We start from the raw sequence: 26,707 nt of genomic DNA on the forward strand, positions 1-26,707 counted from the left end.
AACTGCTCACAAATGTGAACTCGTCAGCTCACAAAAACAGAACATAACATGGCAGGAAGAAGTGAACGTGTGTGTATTTACAGAATGTGCAGGGGTTTTTGTGTTAGTATTGTTGGATCTGTTCCCAGTAGCACTGACAGTTAAAAATGCTGAGGGAGGGGCTTATGATAATCACATGCTAATTGTCTCTCATGTCTCTCAATGAAATATTTGTGTTGGGACGAAGCCTCCTTGTGTCATTAGTATGCAGTATATTTCAGGCAGGATCTTTTTCTTGAGGTATTATGACGTTCTTGCGCTTGAATATGAATAATTGTTCTGTTTGTTGTTTATGTTTAGTGCAGTTCTGTACGTCAAGATCATATGTTACTTTTATTAAACCTTTATTGTTCTCGGTCACATTGTACAATCAGCTCGACGGCGGCAGGATCTGTTCAGCAGAGCAGTTGAACAATGCCCTTCCAAATATCAGCTCTGCAAAAAAAAAAGCAGCAAACAGGTTCTGACATTTCCTCGGGTTTCCTCTCACAGTCTGACATTTTCCTCCTCTGACTGCTGCCCGCCAATCTGTGCCCACCGATCTTGTTATATGTAACAGCTGGATGAGAGAGTCGCCAGACAGAAGGGATTGGATTTGTTCCCGCTGAGGTTTTGATGAACTGTGCATGGGGTCTTGAAGATAGTCTGGGGGGGAGTGGGCAGGGGGTGGGGGTGCTTGGGCAGGCGTGTAGGTCAGACTCATGGACACACAGCGTGGTGCAGAGTGATGGAGGCAGTTGCTATGGAGACCAAAGTGGGCACTTCTGTTCTGAGCTGATACTTGGATGTCCTTCAGATATGTTGTCTGACTGAGGAACGTGTTGGTCCAAATAGCAGACGTGGTCTAAATGATTGAAGTCCATGTCTGAGGGGGTTTTGGCTTCACAGCCAATGAGGGGCTGGAGGCACCTATTGATTGACAAAAAAAAAACAGTAACAGCAGGAGGGTGTGGTGCAGTCCCCGTGCCGCTGGATATTCTGAATATAATGGATTATCCTGTCTTCTGGAGGAAGGAAGTGAAAAATTCTAATGGTTGCATCATCCAATGATGAACCCTGTTAGTCAGGAATGTGTGTAAGTGAATCATGAAGTTTCTGTTCTCTATGCCTTTGTAACAGTATTGATGTGAATACCATATGCCTGTCACATGCCTTTGGGATGTACAGTATATCCACTGGGGAGAGAGGCGCTCTTGGGACATCTCATCCTCGTGATCAGCTTGTGACTTGTGTTGTCAGTCGTGTTTACTGAAGGGCGATGTTGATGTCGAACGCTTGACTCATCACGTCGTGATGGTGAAGTTTTCAGTTGGGCGAATTTCCTCTTTAAACATTTAATGATTTTGTTGTTGTTGTTGTTGTTGTTGTTGTTGTTGTTGTTGTTGTTTTTGTTGTTGTTGTTGTTGTTGCTGCTGCTGCTGCTGCTCTGACTGGAACTATGGATCTTCCTCTTCCTCTTGTAGGAGAATCTTCCCTTTGGCGTTGGTGCTTTACAGGCAACTTTCTATAACAAATCCGTCCCCTGCCCTGTTCTATGGCCTCTGACGCACGCAGACACACACATTTCCCTATGTGAATAGGCTTAGTGGATGATCACCGGGGTCAGGGAGTGGCTTGCTCTCATCCACATTATCTCACGCTCAAGTTTGTTCAAACCATTGTTGACAGGATTTCCTCTTGTCTCTCCGTTTTCCCGTTCTGCCGACAATTCTCTATTCAGTCGTCTTTTAACTGCAGGTTTTGGACTTTACATACAAAGCCTGCTGTAAAATTACCACCTTGTACTTCCACATCCTTCTTCTGTCTGAGTTCCACGTACATTGTGCTACATTTAGACCTTTCTGTCATTTATTTTAAAAGCCTCTTCATAAAGCCCAGCTTGAAAAAAAAACTGAATGGGTATAAGAGATACTGATCAAGGCATTAACATTGGCACAAAAAGGGGAATAAAAGTCCTGTATTGTTCCTCTGTGTGATAAGCACTTAGGTGGAGTCTGAGCCAATGCTGTGTCTTCTGATGTCGCAGTGAAATGGAAATCCTAAATTGATTTTGAAAAGCTTTCAAACACTGTAGAATTCGACGAGATCGGATGTAGATCGAGTCCAGTACGAACCAAAATACACCTAAAGTAGCTCGAGTCTCTCCGAGATGGCACGGCGTATTTCAAAATGCCCAGGCATGTAATGTGAATTACCCCACCACACAACAAATAAAGTGTGGCATCTGCAAACATTAGTACCGAGGCTTATCATGACCACGCTGACTGAAAGTCCGACCCAGATTGGGCATGACACAGGACATTCCAGTTGGCTATACAGTCGGTCCGTGACGGGCCACTGTCCAAACACGCCTGCTCCGCTGTCCCAGTACCCAAACACAAGCGGCGGGACGTTTGCTTTGTTGTTGGTGCACAAAGCCCGGCTTTTTGAAGCAGGCCAGTCATGCCCCCGTGACGCTGGGGTGGCTCATTCAGTCCGAGAGACACTGCCGTCGGCCAAAGCTATACGCACTCCTGACAACCTCCCTCACCTCCCTCGAACTCCAGCACATGCTGCAACATAGACTTTCGAACTTTTAGTAGCTTCACTGCAGAGGAAGTAGTGGAAGGAAAACAAACAAACGGTTCACATGTCCTTCGTTAAGTAGCTCAAATAAAAAAAAAAGTGGTTCCAGCCGATAGTTAACACAAAAATCCTTGAATCCAGAAACGGAATGCCAAATAGTTGACAGTCATCACACCACAATCTTTGTATTTAGTGAATGTTGCATTTCATCTCGCTGCCCCGCGCGTACGTATATGGACATCTTGCGTTCTCCTCCGCTCACATTCCAGTGAGTGAGCTGGTTAGGGGGGAGAAAGCCACGTCGCCTCGGAGGAATGCCGAGGAGCCAGCTGCCATTAGTCGGCTGTTTCCACAAGGATCCCCGACCACGGGGACGTCTGTCTGATGCGTGCGTGGTGGCGGGCGTCCTCGCCGAGCAGCTATCATGGAAATCTTTTTGTTTTCATTGCTGGATGGCGCTGACTCAGCAGGCCGATGTTTCATTTGGGGCACAGTCATGGCCCATATACAGCTGTTCACCTCGCCGCCGTGACGTCGGACATCCAAGTCAGCCCTACTAATAATAACAACCATGCAGCCTCCGCAAAGGCGCATGGTCCTCTCACAAACAGGCTTTGTCCCGCTTCTTTCAAAAGCCACTTCACACTTAAAATGGGAAATATGACCCACTTAGGTCACGCCCAGGTTCACACAAGCTCTTGTACGGACACATGAGTTCAACAAGTTTATTTTTACCTGTCTAGACTGACGGGGATTGAGAGTTTGGTGAATTCCGTCGTGTCGGAGTTGAACAGTTGAACACACACACGGGACAGTGTGTGTGTTCAACTGATTCATCAATCACCGCAAACGTCCCGCACTGACTCAACTATTCATTCAAGAGGAGTTGATCGCTCTTTGCAGTTTGCAACAGTGCTGTCTCTCCATAGAGAGAGAGCAAAAAAATAGGACAGATGTAGCAGGGAAACAAACTCAGGCTAGATAATCATTAATTTTTTGCAGTTTCTATCACTCTGTTTCTTTTCCGTCTCCTCAATTTTTCATTATCCGTCTGGATTTATATCATCACTGTTTCAATGTTTTTACCTCACAGTTTGGACTATAATATTTTTTTTATCATCTTCATATTGCAGAGAAAATCTATTAATTACGCTCAGCAAAACTTTATTTATGTCACTCATTTCATACACAGAGCATAAGTTCAACCTGGGTTACATGCATGGGGTAAACATGCTTGTTTCTTTGCTGTTATTGCTTCAGATGAACTACAAGTAAATGTCACTATGGCAACAATGTAAAACAGGAAGTCACTTGTATCTGTGGGGAAGCAGGTGTGAATCATCTCTTTTTAAATCAACGCTGGGTTTGAATTCATCGGAATATCTGCCTCAGAGTCTGTGTCAATCAATTCAATCTGGCTGTGAATCCGTCTATTTTTCATAATCGCTCGCAAAACTTGACTCAGCTCTCTTATCTGTGGTTTGCCCCAAACCAGGAGCGAGTGACGGCTAAAGGATGTCGAGGGGCAAGTCCCATCAATTTACTGGGAATCTGCTACGCTTTATTATTTGCCATGTTGGCTTCTCAAAACTCTTTTGTTCCAGCCAGGATCCTGTAGCAAGGTGACTCTGGTTTTCCAGTGATGGTTGGTCAGTAGTTGGATAGGTGACTGGCTTTGATCTGTTGAACTTCACCTTCTCTGGAGATAAAGTTGGCCGTTCAGCAAATGTCACTATGGCAACGGGGTAAAACAGGAAGTCACTTGTAACTGTAGGGTAGGTGGTGAGAACCATCTCTTCTCTTTTTTAAATCATAGCTGGGTGTGAATTCATCAGAATATCTGCGTCAGAGTCTGTGTCAATCAATTCAATCTGGCTGTGAGTCTGTCTATTTTTTCATAATCGCTCGCAAAACTTGACTCAACTCTCAGCAGTTTGCCCCCAAACCGAAAAAACAGTGAAAGCTTAAGGAATTCAAGTGGGGCAAGTCCCATCAATCTACTGGGAATCTTTTTTTTTTTTCATTCATCGTCTACCGCTTTATCCATTTAAGGCGAGAGGCGGGGTACACCCTGGACAGGACGGTATCACAGGGCCACATACAGAGACGGTCAATTTATAGTCTCCAATGAACCTAACCCCATTCTGCATGTCTTTGGACTGTGGGAGGAAGCCAGAGAACCCGGAGAGAACCCACGCATACACGGGGAGAACATGCAAACTCCACACAGAGAGGCCCTGGCGCTTTATTATTTGCCATGCTTCTCGAAACTCTTTTGTTCCAGCCAGGATCCTGTAGCAAGGTGACTCTGGTTTTCCAGTGATCCGATTGGTCAGTTGTTGGATAGGTGACTGGCTTTGATCCATAGTTTTGATCTCATGAACTTAATGTTGTTCAGCGTAAGTTACCATGGTCATTAACCCCGATAAGAAGAGAACCAGCTTCGTGGGGAGTCAAAACCAAAAGTTACGCCATAACCGGAAATCTTGCTTGGTGGTATGTGAAAACTGGCCTTTATTTTTCATTTTCTGTTTTGTAGTGAATTAAGTTTTATTTTTTTTAAAAAGAAATAAAATCAAAATCAAACCGCTTCTTATGTACTTTTGTGTATCTGCAAGTTATATATCACCAATGTCTTAAACACTTTAAAACTGCGATAACATAGTATCTATAACCCCATTCAGACATAGATGGGTTCAAATGTATCTATTTCAAGGGCCATGAGCTGTCGATGATAAAACTCCAATAGCGGTTTCATAGTGAAAGGGGCGAGCAAGTTCACATCTGTGTATCTGAGTGCCGTTCCCATGACTACAGAGTCACTTGGCCGTGCTGAGACACTACACATGCTTTATCGTCGTCGAGAGGAAGTCACATGATCAGAGATGAGCGGTCATGCTTTCTATTCACAGTTGTTATTGGAGATACTGCACATCACATGCGCACAAAACAAGACACGGTTTTTGCCAGGGAAATTCCGGGAACCTGAGATGACTCAATCGTGTCGTCTGGCGGAGTAAAATGCGTAACCCGAGGGTAGAGTGCTGGAAGCGGAGCGTGCTCTGGATGTTGAGATTCTGCAGATAGCACTTGGTTCCTCGGCTGGAACCGGAAAAAGATGGCTCCCCGCCATCACTTTTGCCATTCCTGTGGTCGACAAAGGTTTTTAATGAGTAAACCGTTTACTGTGTGATCAGATGAAGACCTGGAAGTAGAGAGCAACGTGCCCCACAATTCAGAGAGTCTTCTGTCACTGATCTATAAAACTTGAAGATAATGGTTCACTCTTTGAAATGGATGTGAACGCTTTCAATTGGTGGCTCAGCGTGATCCCGAGCCACCAACGGCTTTAACAGATCATTTGATAAGGCTGGATAAAAGGAAAGGGCTCTCAGAATCTGTTGCTGTCAGGCACATGAGACGAGTAGGGAGGTCATAGAGGGAGAGATCCCCTCCTTCCTATGTTACCTTCTTCTCTTGCCCCCCTCCCATCCTGCCGAGGCAGGAAGAGGCGAGGTGGTGGGCAAGAGAAGCCATCGAAGAGAGAGGCTGTGTGAGGTGGGGCGGGACGGGAGGTGGGGCAGAAAGATGGGAGAGGCAGAAGGGCGTGTGCTCACACGAAGCGCTCTCCCCCTCCTGCGTGACTGCCACTAGTCCCTGCGTCTCTCGGGCACAGGGGAGAAAAAGTTGGGGCAAAGTCTGAGTGAGCTCCAGGAGCCACCAGACACTCACGGCAACTCACTCCACAGTCCCACTTTTCCTCTCTCTCTCTCTGTCCCTCTCAATTTTTGTTTTTACTGCTCTCTCACTCATTCACGCTCTCTCTCTCCTCCTCTCTCTCTCTCTCTCTCTCTCTCTCTCTCACACACACACACACGCACACACACACACACACACACACCACTCGTCACTCCTGGCAGAGAGAAGACAGGACCACGGAAGCGCTGCCACACACCTTTACCACCAGATCCTCGCCCATTCATCGCCAGACGCTTCGCCCAGGATGTGGACGCTTCTCTTGGGGGTCACCTTTGGATTACTGGCCTCGTCCAGGTCAGAACAACTTCAAGGTGAGGGGACGGTGCCTTTGCCCAGTGGAGGGCTTTTGTTTGTGGATTTTTTTTCTTCTTATTCTGCCTCCCCATCTTATTCTGCCTAAATTGAGACAGTCTGGCAGACCCTCCTTTGTTTCCAGATTTTGGGACCAGGCAATATTGGGTGATGTTCTTTTTTTTTTTCTTCTTCTTTTTTTTTCCCCATCTTGAGCCTAGTCGAGAATGTGTGTTCATGTAAGGATAAGACATTGAAAGAAAGAGGCTGTGCTCTGCAGCTGCTTCTGCTGCCTGTAGAATGGACAAGTGGATGCCGGCAAGAGAGAGCGCGTGCTCCACCAGCACAGACAGGCGTACGTCTGGCAGTCCCAGACTCCTGTCAGACACAAAGGAGACCGGCACTCTCGCTCACTCCCCGTCTCATGTGCAACTCACACGCCGGACAGTGAACGGCGATTTCCGATGATCGGTCTAGCGTTCAGTCTTCAGAAGCCGCCCTTGTTTTGTACTTAGAAGCAGAAATAGAGATTTCTTTCCTCTCTTCTTTTCTTCTTCCTCTTGCCATGCTGCTACAGCCGGAGTCTCTGCTGCCACGCTTAATGCTCCATTCTCTGACACAAAGGATGTCCGGCAGTTGCCATAGCTTTTTTTTTTCTCCCCTCACTGTCTCCCTCTTTGTCTCCGTCTCACATGTGCTTTTCTGTGTACGGCTCTGATTGGATTTATTGCTCGGGGGCGATTTATCTCTGGAGGTGAAGTTGGTGCTGAATCAAACAGGTTCTGGCTTGTTTCTGGTTTTGGGATTGTTCACAAAGACTCCTGAACCAAATAATGATCAGCATCAATCTATATATTTGACCGGTACTTTTTAGTATTCAAAGACAAATAAGAGACTGCCTAGACAGCCTGTAAGGGCACTGTATGTGGGGAGAGGGTGGACCCACCCCCTTTGTTAGTGGCTTGTACTTGTATCTCTACGTTTGAGTGTTGAAAGTAATGGGTGTCTGGTGAGAAGTGCCCTGAAGTGGTTGCTGCTGGTCCTGGTCCAGACGCTGCCTTTGAACTTTAAACCCGTGGCCCGTGTGTCTACAACATTAAGAGCTGGACTTGTGGACTTGTGGTCATGGCCAGACCTCCATGTAAACCGAGATGAGATTCATGGAGGGTTTTTTACATTTCTGACTGGATGGCCACTAATAGCATGAATGGTTCCATGAAAACTGACTGGAAAAAAAGAGTCATTTAAGGACGTTTTGCTAACTGGTTGCTCTTAAAGGAACTTGACTTTAAGGCATTCAATTTTTTTTTTGTTCAGGAGGTCATAAGATTAATCTCATGCATTTAAATTATGTAGCTTCGCGGCACGACCTCTGCAAGGAATCTCATAAAAACCCCAATTTAGAATCATTTAAATTACTGACTTTTAATAATTTAGTCGATCGCGATACTGTGAAGAGTTATCACCAATCGGTGAGACCTCGCAAATGTTCCCAATTTCTCAGCAAGAGATTAAACAGGGATGATCTGACGATCAAAGCCGTACAGATCTACATCAGAGCTTTCGACACATCCACAAGTCTCAGTGACTTTAGCTCATGTGTGCTCTTGCAATCTTTTAAGGTAACCCGTACAGACGGCAAGTGTAGATCAGTATTTGCCTCCGTGGCTTGAACAAGCCGCTCTGCATGCGCCCGTGTCATGTTTCAAGGTGACGGGTGACCAGGGGCCCCCGTGGACTGGGACTGGGCCCTGACAAAGAGGGCTTGTGCCTGTGCAGCCAGAGTACCATCTCCTGCCACCTGAGAGACTCTCAGACACGTGTGTACCCTGCAGTACTTTGCAAAGCAACTTATACCCCGAAGCTAAATGGCCCTGCAGCGACATCTTACGTATTGTCCTCTCCTTATTTTCCCTTCTTCACTGTCGACGCTGATTGAGCTGAAAAAGAGTCCTCAAGTTTCAGCTTTTGGCTTTCTCTTTGTGCACAGTTAAACCTGATAATTACTTTTTAACACCATTTTATGAGTTTCATGCTCTGGACCGACAAAATGTAGGCCAACTACAGCAAACAGACAGACAGACAAAAAGCAATACTTTGATTCAGTGAATATTTTTTGAGAAATAAAGAAAAGAAATTCCTTTCCTGAAGTTATATTTGAAAAAAAATTGTACTACTCATGTAGGTATGAAGCTAGAGTCAGGGGCGATTAGCTTAGCTGTTAGCTTCATGCTCTTTACCGACAAAATGTAGGCCAACAACAGCAAACAGACATACCAAAATAAAAAATACTTTTATTCATTGAATATTTTTTGAGAAATAAAGAAAAGAAATTCCTTTCCTGAAGTTAAACTTGAAAAAAAATTGTACTACTCATGTAGGTATGAAGCTAGAGTCAGGGGCGATTAGCTTAGCTGTTGGCTTCATGCTCTTTACCGACAAAATGTAGGCCAACAAAAGCAAACAGACATACCAAAATAAAAAATACTTTGTTTCATTGAATATTTTTTGAGAAAACAAAGGAAACAATTCCTTTCCTGGAGTTATATTAAAAAATGAGTACGACTCATGTAGGTATGGAGCTAAAGTCAGGGGTGATTAGCTTAGCTGTTAGCATAGAGACTGGAAGCAGAGGGAAAAGGCTCACTTGGTCCAAAGTGATATTTTGAACTTCCTGTTCATGAATACAAATACTCAAACAAGATATGAAGCTTTAAATGTGCTGGTAAGCTTCTTCTTTTTCTTCTTCTTTGTAGCAAGCAAGAGTTATGTTTCTCCCTGTTTTCAGTCTGTGTGCTAAGCTAGGCTAACAGCCTTAAGAAAATGAATTTTTTTGAATTTTCCAAAACCTCATTCCATTTCTTATAAAGGACAGAGTCAAAGAAAACCTTTAATTAAAACCTTACATGAAGAATAAAGACGAAAGAGGGACAAATATTCATGACAACAGTTTGGCGGAAAACATTGCATCCCAATTTCACATTTAATAGTGCAAACGAACCAGTGAAATGAGCCCTCTGCAGTTTGTCATTTCCTCTATAAAGTGTCCTTCATGAATGTTTGAAAAGAACGAAAGAGGTCGAGTTTCTTATCGCAGATTGTCCATTTGGATTCACTGAATCCTTTTCTATTGACTTCAGAAGAGAACGGTGAGGCCAATAGTTGTTGAAAGGCAAGTGAGTGAATCTGCGGGTTATATTTAAAAGGACACTTGTGGTTCTTTTCTACAGTGTTTGGTGGAGATTCAGGAAAAACAGAAGGTCAGATAGGAAATATTCACGTAATAGATTCTCAGCTCAAGCATACGATTGTGCCCTCGTGATATTTTCAGTTACAGTACGGTGTATCCAAGAAAGATGATTTTTTGCGGATGATAGGACAAAAATGTGTTTTGAAGGTTATTAACCATCTGAGCATACTGTTTTGCTGTTCTCCATGCTGTGTCATGGCTCAACAAAGGTTACCACGCGACGATTCATCAGCCAAAGTCGACGTGTGTGCACCTGTCTGCAGGGGGTAATTTGTACTTTATTGCTGGCACAGGGAAGACAAACACGGAGTACTGCGAGAAAACAAGAGACACGTAGAAAGAGAGGGAGTGCGTAAGTGAAGTGAGAGTCGGGCGATAGTCTATTTCTCCTGGAGCAGCTGGAGCTCTTGGCAAGACACTGTGTTACGGCTCCCTTTCTCCCAGTTTCTGTACACTCGGACTTTGCGGTCTCCTTGGTTTCAACTCCATTAGGTGACAATGGAGCCTTTGGGAGAGTCTGTGCTTTGGCGTAGCAGGACTCTGGACTGTATAAAGACACCCATGACCGTTCCTTCTGCATACTAATGCCGATGCCTCGGATTCACGTCGGGGGATACTCTCTTAGATCTCTCTGTGCAGGACTGTTCTTCACCCCTTTTACTTTCAGGGACACTGGCAGCATGTGGCGGCATGTGTTATAGTGCTGTCAGGTGTGTGTGTGTGTGTGAGTGAGAGAGAGAGAGAGATGAAAGAAAGAAAGAAAGAAAGAGAGAGAGACAACAAAGAACTGCAACTGCCTTGCAAAAGTGTTGGTGCTCTTGTTGCCCAGCTGCCACTAACAGCAGAGAGTTATACTTCCTGCTGTTGCCTGTGATCTGTTTACTCATAGCAGCCGGAAGAAAAGAAAAGAAAAAAGAAAAAAAAAACACATCTAGTTTTACAAACCAGGTTTGGTCCACAACAAGGACATGTATATATCACCATTGGGGGCCCGGGGGTTTACAGCTGGAATGTAAGTTCCTGCTGTGGGGATAATTGCAACGTACAAGACTGTTGTATGTGTGGGCTACTGTACTGTGTAATGTCATATCAGGAGGAGTTTTTTCTTTTTTCATCTCAATATTAGAGTCAAGGGCAGAATGCAGTATTTTTTTAATTTGTATTTTTACAGTGCACTTCCTTCTTCACTGGGTCTAACTCAACAATTTGTCTGTTGGGGCTGTGCACATACCCGAGGCAGTAATATAATGCCATATAATGTGATCCACAACTACACAAACACTGCAAAATGTAAATAGTTAGATCACTGCGAAGCAGGTTTATGGGTGTTCACCAAGTTATTTAATTACTATTTTTTTTAAACTGCAGGTAAGAAAATAGGAAGAAAACAATATTGTTAAATGTCTTTTAGTTTGATTTCTTTAACTTTAGTCCTCCAGTTAGTTGAAGCTGACAATGGAAGTGGCATGATGTGTAATACAGTATGTTACAATTTCACAACGCCATGGCAACACAGTTACACAAGCAGCAAAGCAGCTCATGCAGATATGGTCAAAAAGATCTTCCTCTTTTCCCCAGCACACAATATTAGGGACCCACAGGCTCTGTGCAATTCATTTATTTTGTTCGCGTGAGTCTTGCTGCTCAAAACGTTGTCGCATGCCTGTTTTCACCACTTCACGTCAAAAGTATTTGCTAAGCCTAAATTTTATGAACCACTGACCCAATGATTAATTGCAAACATCAGATTTTAGTTGCATTCATGCTAATATATGCTTTCAAAAATGGCTTTGAATCCATTTACACAGATATTTTCTTGCACTGCACTTTTCTCTTTTTTCTGTGTGGGAAGGGGAACCACGCAAAGAGCACAAACATCACTATGGAGACAGAGTCACGGGTAAATAGTCAGCGTGAGAGTGTGAAGTGTCCCTGTTCATGTTCCAAGACTCTTCCCAGGTTCTGTCTCTCTTTTTACATTCGCCTGCTCATATCAGGAAGACACCGCAAGTGAAATCTAATTGTTGCCCGTTGAAAGCACTGCTTTTGTTTAGGTGTGTAGAGTGCATGTGCGTGTGGCTATTCGCATGAGGTGATCTTCACGTGTGCACATACTCATTTGGTTTGCGGCCTTAGATTTGCATTTTAGTTTTCATGTTGATGAAACCCTTTTGATACCCCAAATTTTTCCTGCACGAAAAATGCCAATTAGCAGTGAGGAGCTCCTCTGTCACAACTGCTGAATTAACACGTTTTATCATTTCTCATTGGACAAGTCACAGTATCCACATCCTAGCTGTGTTTTTTTGTTAAAAGTAATGTGTGTCCACAAACTATGTTCTATCTCAGTGTTGGGCTGTCAAGAATGTGATTTTGAAATGTTTAGATCTTTACCAAATGAACAAAATTAAATGACTTATTGATTTAACATGTATTTTAAATGGTTGTTGTCAGTGTCACACAGTCATGAGAAGAAACATTTATTGACTGACCGCAACAGTTTCTCATCTCATCTACAGAATGTTGTAGCCCAAAACTTCTGCAATAAAAGTTTCAGACAAAATTCACTATTTAAACTCATTATTAAAACAAAGAAAAGAAAAAGTCTGTTGACAGACTCTATAACCTTTACATTACATTCATTTAGCAGATTCTTTTGTCCAAAGTGACTTACAATAACCTCCACTCCCACTCCCATATACTGTATCTAAATGACCTCAGATCTACTTTTTCTTTATCCCTTCCTACAGTGAATTCTCGGAGCTGCAGCTATGCCAGGGTGTTTATGGTCGAGGGAGCATACCGTTACTCCCTGGACATTACCATGGCTCAAAAGGTGTGTGAGCAGCTGGGGACCACCATAGCAAGTCGAGATCAAGTCCAGGAGGCCTTTGATAAAGGCATGGAAACCTGCAGGTGAATACAAGTCTTAATATGTCTGATAACAATTTACATTTATCACTGTGAACGACGCTTTTGAAATCATGACCTGTTCCTCTATCGCTACTTCTCTGGGCAGTGTGAATTAGTTCAGCTTTTAGTATGATGTAATGTGTTTCGATGTGGTTACTTGGAGACAGATTGGATTATGTATCATACAACAAATGTCTCCACATTGTGTCGAGACATGTCTTCAAATCATAACATTGTTGTGTCCATTCAGGTATGGCTGGATGAGCAACGGGGAAACTGCCATCCTCAGACTCACGCACCATGATAACTGCGCACAGAACATGACCGGGTTCATTGTTCATGGGAAGGTAAAAACTGATGCACACTCAGATGCCTACTGCCATGACGACAAAGGTGAGGCTTACCACAGGAAATAGTCAATCACACTCATTCTGATACTCAAATCACCCAAGAGTTCTGTCGCTACTCGCTTCCTCATTTTGGTTACGTCTACTCCCTGTTTCCCATGTTCCAGCTGGGCCTGAGAAGAACTGTGAAAAAGCATTTGCATCAACCGTACATTTACCCTCAGATGAACCAGGTCAGTACAACAGGCCAATACAATAAGGCCTTTCACACTATAGACCATATATACAAATGGACGTTACAAAGAATATTATATATAGATATATATATATATATATAGATATATATTAGCACATTCCAGAGTACCCAACAATATTATAATCAGACTTTATAACACCATACAATTGTATCTACATAGATGCTGCCATTTTGCTAAAAAAATGTCAGAACATGTATGTGAAATATATAGGCGACAATAACCAATGTATGATCCTCGCTTCTCTCCAATCAGCTGAGTCCTCACCGCCGCCACTGGCCCCAACAGTATCACAGGGTGAGACGGGGCCAGAACCCTCTCCCAAGACACAACCCAAGGATTCTTCTGACAGTGAGGGTGGCTTCCCCACAGCAGCACCCGGGGACGGTGTCCTCAGGGAAATGTATGAAACTACCACCGCAGGCGCCGCTTATCCCAACGACGCGAGTGCAAAGGATCCAAAGGCTCCCGCGCTGGATCGGGGTGCAGACGCAGACCCCCTCGGGGGGAGCGAGAACAGCACCGGGGGGATCAATTTCACCCTCGGGGAGTTGGACCAGCCCACTGGGTCTGGGATGGCGCCACGCCTCTCTGAGGAGGAAGGAGCCTCTCCGACGGCCCCTGTTGGTGAGCCGGTGGAAACACAGCCTCCCATTGACGTGGAGGGGCGGATTGGGGACGTGGAGACTGTCGGAGACGGTGCCACGACAAAGTGTAAGAAAAAGACACTGTCAAAAGTTGACCAATACATACATCAAAATCAAAACACAGGCAGGGTTGTGTTTTGTGATTACAACTCAGTGAATCATGTAACACCCGACTAAAACTGCAATCCTGCACAAAGTCTATGTAATGGAAAAACACCTCAGCGGTGCAAATTATATTCATGTTTTTTATGGAGACTGACACGAGGAGAATGAATGCTGACTCCTCTCTATAACTTTTAGAGTGGTATATGTTCTTTCAGAACACCACATCCTCACATCAGATGCAACAGGTTTTAGAGGACTGAAGGAACTTGAAGAACACACGACGCCCCCTTGTGTTAGTTTGAGCTGTGGAGCAAATTTGTCCACAAAACAGGCCTCAGTTGTCATAGAGGAGAAGTTGCAATCATCAGTCAGTGAATTAAACAAATACAACAAATGTAAAGCTGTTTTTTTTAAGGTATTGAAATATATATATATATATATATATATATATATATATATATGTATATATATGTAGTTTAGCTGGCCGCACAAGTAAATTCCAATCAAATCCATAAATCAGATTACTATTATGTACCGTGAAGTAACTCGTGCCACAGATGAAAATGCATTTTTTTATTTTAAGACCATGTAAAGACATCCTCTGTGATACAGCCACATGCAGGTTTATACTTTAAATGTGCCTTTATTTTCAATTTGTCAGCGAGTAATGTGTATCTGAGATTAGATTTTTACCTTTTGGTTTAAACACACACAGTTCCACAGCAACCTAAAGGACGGATCCTCAGTCCTGGTGAGCCTGAACCTGATCAGAAGAGCCGCAGCTCGCTGGGTGAGCAAAGCACGCTCACATTTCTTATTCCCCAACTGACTGTGATTTGTATTTCCTACTGACTCAGCAGTAATACTGCCGACTTATTATTTCTCCCACCAGACTGGCTGGTTATCATCGGGGTGATCGTGGCAGTCGCTGCTATTCTTCTCGTATGTGCAGCTGTTGCCAAAAGAAAAAGGTAATGACCTCAGTTGCTACTTTAAAATGATTTGACAAATGTTGTTGTGTAATGCGTTCATTTTGGAACTTAAACATGACCCCTCCCCCATTTCTCCGTCTTACTGGACACACAGTATAGTCTCAAGTTTCACATATTTGGCTGCAGGCTGATGATGGCAAAAAAAATGTTTTAAAAGAAAATCAATAGTAAATGTGCATTTGAATGTGCATTTGCAGCTTGTGCAGCAAACGGCAGACGCTGATGATCACATCCAAGGACGCCGGCGAGGGCAACGGGGCCGCGACGTCAGCGTCCGGCTCCCACTCCCAGGAGAGAGAGCAGGAGATGGTGACCCTCATGAACAAGGAGAAGATCCAGGAGAACGGCAACACGGAGGAATTCACCGTCATCACGCTAGAGGAGTCCTCGCCGGATAAGGAACAGCAGGCGTGAGATAAGGAGTCGTAGAGTCTGAAGGCCGGAGGGAGAGAGTGAGGAGAAGGTGGAGAGAGTAGACAGGGGTGGGTGGGGGGGATCCAAGCACTGGGGTTATAAACTGCTTTGGTGATCCGCGGTGAATGGCCGCTGAGTGGGGGTCTTTGTGTGTGCGTGTGTGTGTGTGTGTCGTTTAATGTCTAACTTGTGCTTCGGGTGGGAATCTGTTGCCTCTCAAGGTGGACCAGGCCTTTCAAACCGACACGTGCATCATTTTCGTTATTCTCTGTCGTCCCCGCATGGTGCCCCTCATCTGGTGAGCCATAGTTAGAGGACGTGATGGCGGTCGGAGGGTGTCGTGCGTGGTGGGGGTGTCACGCATCGGTGCATAGCAGGCTGTGTTAGTGTGTTTTGTGTCGGTTCTTTGTGTTTGTGAGTGTGTATGGCTTGTGGGTATGTGTGTTAACGATGGGGCTGGAGAGGCATGGATTTAAAGGGGGGGGGGGGGTGGTCGGGGTTTCATTAGTGAAGAACATATTAATTACAGATTATTCTCTTTGTAATAGAATTGGTGAATCCTAAAAAATGTAGGACCTATCAGTCTAAATAGGAAATCAATGAAGGAGACTGAAGGGCGGGGGGTGGGGGGGGGGGGTGTTTTTAGATACTGCAGAGAGAAAAAATGAAATTTAAAAACTCCTGGTGATTTCCATGTCTTTCATTTCATTTGTTTGCTGATTGTCGTAACCTTGTGTATATTTCAGATATTGCCTGTGGACTGAAGTTTTGTTTTGTTTTTTTCATTTGAAAGAAAACTGAGTATACTACCTTAATTTATGCAGCGTTGAGTCCTTTTCCCTTGGTCTTTGTATATAAAGCGTATGTTTTGGATATACCTTAGCAATAGCTGCCCGTTTTTTTTTTTTAATTAGGAAAGGGCTTTGTATCCCTTTTAAACACATGAATGTGTCAATTTTGAGAAGCATTTAATTAGACACTGTACCTCTGAGGTAAACAGTGACAAAAACAATGAATTTTGCAATAGTGGAGTGTGTGTTGCATGAATCACCTTGATGTACGGCTTCCAAAAAATGTGCAATTTGTGCACGACTGAAGTCAGTTAAAGTGGTATAAATTTATACTTGAGTCGGCAATATGGTGATATGAAGTCCCTGATGTTATCCTGAGGATAAGCAGAATATTGATGATGATGTATATATACTGAATACACAGTGTGTACATGGATTGGGGGGGGTGAGCAAAAGAAAGAATTGGACCGTATCTGTAGCAGATTGATCACTTTTAAAATGCGAGAGTAAGTTTAGATGCTGAACTAAATATCATATATGATATTCAGCAGGAACTAAATATCAAATATACATATTATAATGTGTTGTAAAAGGTCTGTACGCCCCCGATTGGAGGTGAGGGTGGTGAATGGAGCCCGGCGTCAACGTGCCACTGACATGTAAACAAAATGTCGCAGTTTTTGCTACTGACCATCTCATTGGTTAAATATTATGTACATATTTCAATTTTATTCCCTGTGTGACAGCTTACTTTTTTCTGTTTGTTTTTTCTTCTTCTTTACCCTCGGTCTAAAGCTGAATCACATGCGGCAATTGCTAACAGATTTTGTTGCTGACTTGTTCCGTTGTTATTTCCTGCTTTTGGCTCTTTCGTGATACAGTTCGAGGCGGAAGCAGCAAACGTAAGTAGTGTAAGAGTCAGGTTTCATGACCGATTAACAAAAGATGTCGCTGAAAAGATGTGTAAAGTCATGAACGAAAAAAATAAATGTGATATAGAAAGAGACTGTGCTGGAATGTGGTGTTCGCTCACTGATTACTCCCAATGTGCTGAGACAAAAAGGGCGAGAGAGCAGCGGGTGAATGGCATGATTACATTACCCCCGCATAAGAGGAAGTGAGGTTTCCATGGCACCGGGGTCGTGACGCGAAAACACGCATGACACGGAATACAAAGATGGCCATTTTGTGAGCGTTAAACTGCATGATGCAGTGTAGATACATGTCCTTATGTTTTTTAAAGGCGCAATAACTATAACTAGAATTTCAGTCTTGAGGAAGAGGAAGCATGCTCCCTCTTCCTGAAGACACTCATTTTTCATTTTTTGCATGAGCTTATTAAACCTTTCAATGTTTTATTTCTGTATGTGGTGCAATTGAGACTAACGGATTCATATAAACATGCATGAATAATGTGTAAAGGAAATACCATATATTTTTTCTTTGATACGGCCAATCATTCATTTTTCACATCTTCCCTTTGTTTAAAAATATTTTCTAAACATAAGTGAATTAAAAGGTTACTAAGCAAAAAGTAATTAATAGTATTGAATTGTATTTACTTGTGAACACATACGATATGTTTAGATGATGATACTGCTGTTGCCGTTTCGTCCACACTGTCATACGAACTCTAGTTTATACAATTACCTGGACCACCTGACCATTTCTATCTAAAAACCTAATATTCCTCTATGTAAAATGTGTCAGTCATTCATACTGTATGACACTTCCGATTGTCCGACTGACTGACATGTTCTTTTTTATTTTTTTTGAGGCCTCAGCAAAGCTTTCTCTTTCTTCAACATGTGCGTCGTCCTTTAAAATTGTCGATGAGCACTTATTTCCCGAGCAACTCGAGGACTTGGATGACCAAATGCAGCCAAGACATGCTTAAAGAGGCCAATCAAAAGTTTATTGTCCATCTCAGCAGATCAAACCCTGAGCCTTTCGCAAAAAAGATTGCAGACATGACATTTACTTTCTGATACGCAATCTTGGAAGGCTTTGCATTCAGTATGTTGTCCAACTGCCCGGGAGTCATAATGAGACCAAATCAATGAGACACAGATAGGAAAAGTTTATTTATGTGTAACTGTGCGTCTATTTGAACAAATGAGAGTAGCCAGAATTTAGTTATGAATCAACATTTATTAGTTATATTTGTATATGTACACCAAAGGTACAACACTTGATATGTAGAAACAGTATTTTTTGTGTATACCATAGACCGAGGAAAGAATTCATGTTTCTTTTTTTGTCTTTTTTTTTGTCTTTTTTCTCTCTCGATAGTGTATCTCCCCCACGCACACGCTCTGCCTTTACATCAGAGTTACAACAACTTTACAAAGAAGGAAGGCCTAGAAAAGTAAGATCAGGAAAAAGCACGTAGTAGGCAGGAGTGAGACGGGTTATCAGCTCTACGTAGGAGTTTCTTCGACAACAAAAAAAAAGGGACAGGTTACAGTAGAAAAGGCCCAGCTGGAAGATACAGTATACTGGCTCTCCGTGTGAACCGCCGCGCCGATCGACATCCATCGTACTCGGTAGCGTTCAACTCAGCAAGTTCCAGGTGTCGGTGTGTGCGTACGGTTTCCGCTCAGAAAGCGAACGGAAGGCGAGTGGAGTCGAGGCAGGTTTTCGTCCGAGTTGGGATTTCTCTCAACCTCGCGCGACGTCGAGTGTCATTGGGGTCAAGCGTGTGACGACGACGACGTGGCAGGCAGACGGGCCTAACGCAGACTCTAGATGGACGTCTGGGTCCCCCAGCTCTCAATGCACGTGCAGCTGGTGAACCGCCATGCCTGAGACTAAAGCCACACAATGGTTCAGATGAGTCGCCTGAAGAACGTTGCTCTGTGCTTGTGTCGGGCATCTGAGATACACCACGTCCGCGCTGGGTTCGATTCCTCACTCTACTCTACATCCTGGGCAAAAATTGTTGTACCTTGTTCCTTGAGTGTGTCTCTCTCTCTCTTCCGCCGCCCCTGTCGCAGTAATTCCCACCAAAATAACTCGTTGTTGGCCCCTTCCGTCAAAGCGAAAACATCCCCTTGCTCTCTTTCCTCCCCCCCCCCTCTCTCTCTCTCTCTTTCTCTCATTCTGACACTCTTTTATCCCTTTATTTTTTTCTCTCTCTTCGTCATGCAAACAGCGTTTGGTTCAGGATCACTGTAAACCTCTGGAAATATCTGCATCGCCACTGAACAGAACAATTATATATTTATTTATGTACAATGAAATTGAATGCACACCGCTTATATCTTCATGGAACGAACATTCAAAACGCTTACATTAGATACAAAAAAAAAAGAGGATATTTATATATTGGTGTGTGACATGTAAGTAAAACGACTAGTTAAGAGCTATTAGAGAATAAAAAAACAGGCAGTTTATAACACAATTTGCTCTCTATACATTTTTGTCTATTCTATATTTTACTCAGGACACAGATGACATTTTTCTTCTTCTAGAGGATTACATAAAAAATGTCACAGCAATGAAACTATATTCCTACATACCACTTCAACGTCCCCCAAGAGAAAACAAAAAGGGGGGGAAAAAATCTGTTACCTACAATATATACACAAAGTGCAAGGAGGCACTTCAAAATATCATGCTTTTTAAGATAGTGGTGCAAAAAAATAATAATTATCACTTTATTTTATTCATGCTGCTAAAACTGTGAGTGTGAACATAATATCGGTCCAACACTCAATCCCCAGTGGTGACACGATAGGTCTGCATTTTCTCCTTACTGGAGATGTTCCTTTCTTCTTCTTCTTTCTGTTTTGTTTCCTGGAGATCACAAGGTCAAAGGACCAGGCTCAAAGGTCGCGGTGTCACTGCCGAGCTCTGCAGCTCGCCCATTTCAATTCCTAAGCGTAGTGACCTTCGAGGTTTTTAGAGCGGTGGCACGCGCGTTTGTGTGCGCACTTGGAAAAAAAACATAGGAATTTATGTGCGTGTGAGTGTGTGTGAGTGTGTGTGAGTGTGTGTGCTCTCTTTGTTTTGTGTGCATCCGTCTGTGCGGTGGCCAGCGGAACACCGAGTGAGCACCGTGTCGTGTGTAAGCTGAGCTAAGAAAATAACAAAAAGGGAAGTCTCTCAGGAACTAAAGGACAGATTGCTGCGCTGCGTGTGTGTGTTGTCTTTTTAAAAGTCTCCTATAGTGGTACTTTAAGTGGCGTGCGTTGTTGGCATTTGTTTGAAGTGAACATCTTCAAGGCAAGGTTGTCATTGAGCAGAAATAAAAAATACGAAGAAATTGAAACAGAGATAACAAAAAACAGGACAGAGGAGAAAGACACGAGGCGCTGATAAAGAAATCCACTCCCACGGAATCACAGAAGTCTCACCTCTCACTCACACAGGCCCAAAAAAAAAGAAGAAAAGATTAACAGCCAGCAGTCCAACTTTGTTTTTACGTTTGCAGATCCTTTTTTTTTTTTTTTTAAGCCATTTGGTTGCATGAGAGGAACATACTTCTATTACCTGATAGTTGGCAACATTCTGGCATCACGTGCGTTACTGTATGTGGCCATTGTTTTTCTGTCCTTAATGCGTCTTCTGACCGATGTGGACACGCAGCTGCAGCATCTAGGGTTTGTAGAAACAGTCTGGAGCTCTGGAGGCTACAATATACATACTGTACTTTGCCTTTTTGCGTTCGGGCTAAACAAGGAGCTGGCAACCTTCCCCTAAGTTGTTTCTTCTTCTTTATTCTAATGGTTCTCCCTCGGTGCTCTCGTCGGTCTGTGCTCTCAGATGCCAGTGTCGTCTGAAGCATGCGCGCGTCCCTCCCTGTCGTGTGTATCCTGTCGCAGCTACCGTCTCTCGACAAAGTCCCATTTGCAAAGTCGCAGCTCTCCACAGATGTGCTGTCAAGTGGCTATTTTTTCTCGAGGTGAAAAGCTCAAGTAGTGAGCCAGTAAACATTTAAGGATTATAATATTCTCTCTCAGTAAGAGAGTAAACGTACACGCCTGAGTATCTTTCTCTCTCTCTCTCTCTCTCTCCCTTATTGTGTTGTCAAAATCATTTTGTCAAATATTGGAATGCGATTCAGTGGAACGATAATGTGCACCACTTGGATTATACCTCTGACTGACAATCATCCTCATTCGCCTTTTGGCTTTTTTTTGTGCTCTGTCACTTTGTGCTCTATTATAAATCTCTTTTCAGTTGTGTCAATCATCTGTCTCAAATGAATCACATTGACGCTAGTTTCACTTTAAATTCCACTGGCAATGCAGAATTAATTTTTTGTGTGTGTGTGAAGAGATCCATTGCTGTATAAAAGGTCCGTATCAAGGGCGTTGTGCCTTTTTTCTTCGCTCAAAGTTTCGAGGAAAAGTGAGAATATCGGCGGCGGTGGCAGCCTGTTGGAAATGGACGGCTGAAAAATGCGATGCGTGATGGAGGCAGTTCAAAGGCCTCTGTGAGTTGATTGGTTTTCTGTTTGGTCCCTACACCTGACTTGGTCATGATCTCCCTCTCTCTACCACACACACACACACACTTTCACACTCACACTCTCACACACACACACACACACACACACACACACACACACACACACACACACACACACACACACACACGCACACACGCACACACGCACACACGCACACGCACACAAACAAGTTTTACATCTGACATCAACAGGTGACTCAAATAAAAAAGTCCCTTTCCTTTACAGTAGTCAAAGAAGGAAAACAAAAGAGGGATAAAAAAAAGAAAAAGGGCTCCATAGTATCATTTGTGCTTTATAAGTCTGTAGTGACTGTGCTTGTAGGTTATGAGGCTCAGCGTGGTCCTTCCTGTCCGTTACTCTTCTCCCTGCCCTCGTGGCCTTTTTGCATCACTTCTCCGGGGCCTCGGGATCATGGGGTAATGTTGGAGAGGTGCGGACAGAGGACAGATAATTCATGGTCTTAAGATGAGAGATTGGGCTGAAAATGAAAGGCAGTGGCCTTTCTGCGTTTACGGACGTAAAGCAAGATCAGTTGGGTACAAGGATTAGGTTGGTTGCCATGATTAATGCCCCGACTCTCTTCCTCTGGCGTTACAATAATGAATCACCTGAATGAAACTTGGAGGATGATTCGAGGACATCCCATGTTCTGTGGCCACTTGTTCTTTCACTTGTCATGTCAAACCAGGGTGTATTGCTGAGAATAACCTTCTTTTTTTCTCTCTCTTCCTTCCTTCCCTAAGCCTTGAAGTATGTTGTGCAAGTATCTGCTATAAAGGACATAATTGTGCTCTAACAGGTAAAGTATACCTCTGTTATCATTTCACGGTTATGTGAATAAGTATTACATATCAGTCAGGTAAGACAGTTACAGAAACCTTTAAAGGGACTAATGGAAAAAAAAGAAGACTAAAACTACATTAAAAAAAACAACCCCAAAAATAAACAATTAGTAGTTCTGTTCGTGTGACTTTTTTCTTCATTCACTCTTTTTTTATCAGCAGGTAGGAAAGCTTGTGGAGCCCAGGAGCAGGGGATCTCTGTGCTGCCATTATTCATGCTTCCACGGTTCCTCCTCAACAAGTGTGCACTCCGCAGCAGAGCCGTTAGTGGCTGAGGTTACCTGCAAGCAGTTAGCAGGGAGATCTAAACAACACACCCAAGGCACAGATGCACAACAAAATATAACATTTCATACGAAGCTTTGGATCAAAGCACTTGATATAGAAATACAAAATGAACACACTATGAATGCAAAATAGACAGATGACGCGGAAAACGGCGGCGCAAACACTACAGAATGAATGCGTTGTTACGTTTTTTTGCTACTTTGCAAGCGCTCTACAGTGAAATGCATCTTTGGAAAAGTGGTGTTAGAAATGTGAGTCCATCAATTTTACGGGCAAACAAAAAAAGGAAACAGTCACGTGGACGCTGCGAATAGCGAGCCTTTGTGTCACATTTATATGTAAATGTCTGCTGATAAATGGACACCCGGAATGGAGGATATAACTTTCTTTTCTTTTCTTTTTTTTACTGTGGACAGATTGCTCGTGTGACAAGTTGTCAGTGTTGCTAGGCAACATCTTTCACCCTTTAATAAATGAATAGGCTGATCAGTAGACCTTTTCTGCCAGCGCGAGAGTGCGTCGAGAGAATAAGCACTCTGAACTCCCATACATTATTCTAAAAAGCCCCGGAGTACATTCAAAGACGGAATGCAAAGTGCGGTTATGTCTTGACGTAATGGCAGCTCCTTCACAGCTTTCCAATTTCACAACATCGTCTTCACAATGGGCAGAAATAGATGGTGTCATGAGTCAGAGATAAGCGTGGTAGACGTGTGCATGTGGGGCATATATGAACTGCTAATTAGCTCTAACACTTTCCCTCTCTGCATTTTAAGTTCTAGAGGAAATAAATCTGTGTAACAATTAAAATCATCTATATTTCCATTGAAAGCAGAATTGGACATTGAACTGAATAAAAGCTAAATGACCAAAAAAAAAAATGCTTGCGGAAAAAAGGGAAAAGATTATTTTATCGTGACACTTTTTCGTGTGAACTTTTGGTAGATGGGAGAGCTGCTAAATAATTCCTCAGGGTCATAGTGAGGAATATGTGGCGCTGCCTTTTGAGTAATAGCCCAACCCCGAGAGCCTACAGTCATCAGATTAGCTACCTGTAGAGCTGGAGATGATTCGTCCCTCACTAGCATGCTATGAAATTGACTCCGTTTTTGGTTTGTTCCATTTTTCTGGGGGAAAACACCCCTTCGGTAGGAGCGATTTTAAATTCTCAGATGTCCAGTCAACACAAAAGCTGCTATTCCAGGAGAGCTAAATACATACATGCACATGCATTTGTTGTTCTCTTCCGTCACTTCTGTCATAAAATAAAAGAGTGAGTGTATTTACATTATCATATACAAAGATGCAACAAACAAAACACACATAGTCGAGCAAAAGTGCAGGGTGAGCATGCAACAAGGGAGAGGGTTATATACAAGTCTCAATGTCCGTAAGCGTTAATTGTACCTTGCATTCATCTACTACGACAGAATTGTTAGCAGTGGTGGAAGCGGTTGCGGTAGCGGTTAAGACGCACTGGTTGGAATTGTTCTCGTGGTGGTTCTTCATGTCGTCGTAGTAAGAGGGGGTCTTCGTCATCATTTCGATGTCGTCGGATTTGGCCGTCTGCGCATCCAGCTCATCGAGCTCCGCCTTGGACATGTGGTACACGATGCCTGCACCGTAGGAGTCACCCACCACGTTCACTGAGGTCCTGAATCGATCCCTGAGGACAAAGAAACCCGGATAGGAAGACGGTTTGGCACACTTCATGTATGTAGGGGAATGCACGAAGGAATTTGCCAACGCCGAAAGAACCCAAACTGTTCAATAGTTAACCACAGTATAGACATTTGTCTTGTCAAACTCACAGCAGCCAGTCGACGGCAACCAGCAGACTGATGTCTTGCGTTGGCAGGCCCACGGCAGTCAGGATCAGCAGCATGGTCACCAGGCCAGCACTGGGAATACTGGCTGCTCCCACACTGGCCAGGGTGGCTGTGAGACTGGATGAAGACACAGCAAAGCAGCACAGGGTCATAATCTCCGAAAACCCCCGCTACATCTAACTGCACCCTCCACAACTGTGCTCTTCGTCCTGATGCAACTCTTCAGACACCAATAACGGCGACGCCTCACTGCTGCAGGCGAAGACAGTCATCCACCCTATGGTGCTCGCGTAACAAGCAGCCGCTGAAGAGTGTCAGAGTGGGTCCTCCATCGCGCACGGCGAGAGGTTCAAATGTGAGGGATGGGGTGTTTAATTGAAGGGCTTCATGAGTTGATACGCCATAAAAATGTCAAGCTTTAAGGTCAAACGCCCTCGACTCACTCTATTAACAGAAGAGCATTTGAGGGAAAGTTAGTTCCAGTTACTCTAGAAAAAGTAAATGGCCTGTATTCATCTACCTGCATAACGTGGGGCACCGTACTACTTCCTCCATGTGGTGGATTTGCTACCTAGACTTTGTATCCACTTTGATCAGCTGAGGTTTTTCCTCTTCCTGTTCAATGCCACCACACTGCTGCTGTGTTTGTCCTCATTATTATGATTTAAATAAGTGAGAATAAAGAAATCTTCGAGTTATGACTGAGAAAAGCTCCATTTTAGTCCACTAAAGAAGCCTCTTTTCTGAAACTTCATAGGAGGTCCCATCATTTCCCAACATTGCAATTGACATCAACATCAACACCAAATATTTCAAGTGTTTCCTGACCTGACAGTGACAATCTGACCCGGGTCAAGGTGGATGCCGTTCATCTGTGCAATGAAGATGGCGGCCACGGCCTCATAAAGAGCAGTTCCGTCCATGTTGATGGTGGCACCGACTGGGAGCACGAAACGAGTGACTCTTTTGTCAATGCCCAAGTTCTCCTCCAGACAACGGAAGGTGACGGGCAGTGTTCCAGCACTGGAGGGAAAGGCAGAAAAATTGAATTAGGCATTGTATTAACTGAATAAATACTTAGTAGCCTTCATCCATCCATCCATCCATCCATCCGTTCATCCTGATGCTGACCTGGAGGCTGTGCCCAGTGCGGTGATCCAGGCCTGGAAGATGCCCAGGAAGAAGGTGAAGGGGTTTTTCCTGACGATAACAAAGTAGATGCTGGGCAGGAAGATCGCTCCGTGAATGATGAGGCCAATGATGACAGTGACCATGTACATGCCCAACTGCCGGGCCACCACCTCCAGATCATTGATGGAGATGATCTTACCACAGATCAGACAGGCGATACCGAAGGGAGAGTACCTAACGAGACAGACGGACAGTTTGGTCAGGAGGCCCGACGCTTGGAACTATGCTGTGTCCGTAAAATGTTGCAATGACTTGAGATATAACTTGGCATAAACAGCTTATGTCTGTTTAAAGAGAGCTAAATGAGTTTCAAAATGAGTCAATGAGATTCTTAAGTGATACAAACCACATGATCATGATGACAATTTTCATCACAATCTCATTGAGGATGTTGAAGAATTCAATCATGAGTCTGGCCTTCTCTCCCATCTTGCCCATGCAGATGCCAAATGCAATAAAGAAACCAATCAGACCTGTGACAGAAAATCATAAATGTATCCTTAAATTTGAACACCAGTCTGTGTGTGTGTGTGTGTGTGTGTGAGTGTGTGCTGACATCACTAAGCCATGACAGAACTCTCACCAGGATGTGAGGCGTTTTTACATCTACAGCCCAAAACCGTCAGGTTTGATTCAGGTGTTTGCTTCTGTCAAATTGTGTAGATGTACTACTGAAAAATAATATGGGGCCACCGCACCGGTCCACAACCAAAA

General features: G+C 43.7%; 2 protein-coding genes and 2 long non-coding RNA genes across 7 annotated transcripts in view; 2 read left to right on the forward strand and 2 right to left on the reverse strand.

Annotated features, from left to right (window-relative positions):
- Nucleotides 1-2,244: 2,244 nt before the first annotated feature.
- Nucleotides 2,245-4,803, reverse strand: LOC118314962. The gene is made up of 2 exons (XR_004794775.2): nucleotides 4,743-4,803; nucleotides 2,245-4,336 (listed from the first exon to the last, which is right to left on the reverse strand). It is a non-coding gene; the product is annotated as an uncharacterized LOC118314962 (long non-coding RNA).
- A 159-nt stretch (nucleotides 4,804-4,962) lies between these two features.
- On the forward strand, nucleotides 4,963-17,373 carry cd44b (CD44 molecule (Indian blood group) b). Of its 2 annotated transcripts, XM_035641775.2 has the most exons (9): nucleotides 4,963-5,100; nucleotides 6,525-6,674; nucleotides 12,655-12,820; nucleotides 13,068-13,210; nucleotides 13,332-13,397; nucleotides 13,674-14,132; nucleotides 14,886-14,960; nucleotides 15,063-15,141; nucleotides 15,360-17,373. In XM_035641775.2, exons 2-9 carry the CDS (start codon nucleotides 6,608-6,610, stop codon nucleotides 15,574-15,576), a joined length of 1,272 nt encoding a protein of 423 aa, XP_035497668.1. In that variant the 5' UTR covers nucleotides 4,963-5,100; nucleotides 6,525-6,607; the 3' UTR covers nucleotides 15,577-17,373. The 2 variants fall into 2 exon arrangements, with proteins under 2 accessions (XP_035497668.1, XP_035497667.1); XM_035641774.2 differs by lacking the exon at nucleotides 4,963-5,100 and having other exon boundaries at nucleotides 6,237-6,674.
- A 1,125-nt stretch (nucleotides 17,374-18,498) lies between these two features.
- The window catches only part of LOC118314958 (excitatory amino acid transporter 2), a 31,524-nt gene continuing 23,315 nt past the window's right edge, over nucleotides 18,499-26,707 (reverse strand). For 2 of the 3 annotated variants that reach the window (XM_047333157.1, XM_035641773.2), the window contains exons 6-11: nucleotides 26,340-26,466; nucleotides 25,934-26,167; nucleotides 25,631-25,825; nucleotides 24,785-24,919; nucleotides 24,381-24,639; nucleotides 18,499-22,966 (exon numbers count right to left, since the gene is read on the reverse strand). In XM_047333157.1, coding sequence (XP_047189113.1) covers nucleotides 22,895-22,966; nucleotides 24,381-24,639; nucleotides 24,785-24,919; nucleotides 25,631-25,825; nucleotides 25,934-26,167; nucleotides 26,340-26,466 — 1,022 coding nt within the window. In that variant the 3' untranslated portion in view covers nucleotides 18,499-22,894. The remainder of the gene's footprint in view (nucleotides 22,967-24,380; nucleotides 24,640-24,784; nucleotides 24,920-25,630; nucleotides 25,826-25,933; nucleotides 26,168-26,339; nucleotides 26,467-26,707) is intronic. The other variant, XM_047333158.1, reaches the window with a different exon arrangement.
- LOC118314961 lies at nucleotides 24,556-25,500 on the forward strand. Its single transcript, XR_004794774.2, has 2 exons — nucleotides 24,556-24,686; nucleotides 24,763-25,500. It is a non-coding gene; the product is annotated as an uncharacterized LOC118314961 (long non-coding RNA).

Source organism: Scophthalmus maximus, chromosome 7, assembly GCF_022379125.1.
Source record: "Scophthalmus maximus strain ysfricsl-2021 chromosome 7, ASM2237912v1, whole genome shotgun sequence".
NCBI lineage: Eukaryota > Metazoa > Chordata > Actinopteri > Pleuronectiformes > Scophthalmidae > Scophthalmus > Scophthalmus maximus.

Excerpts from the sequence above, each read along its gene's own strand:
- cd44b (XM_035641775.2), top strand. The coding sequence starts at position 6,608 with ATGTGGACGCTTCTCTTGGGGGTCACCTTTGGATTACTGGCCTCGTCC. Across the intron at positions 14,961-15,062 it reads GAAGAGCCGCAGCTCGCTGG|ACTGGCTGGTTATCATCGGG; the intron begins GTGAGCAAAGCA and ends TTCTCCCACCAG. Across the intron at positions 15,142-15,359 it reads GCTGTTGCCAAAAGAAAAAG|CTTGTGCAGCAAACGGCAGA; the intron begins GTAATGACCTCA and ends GTGCATTTGCAG.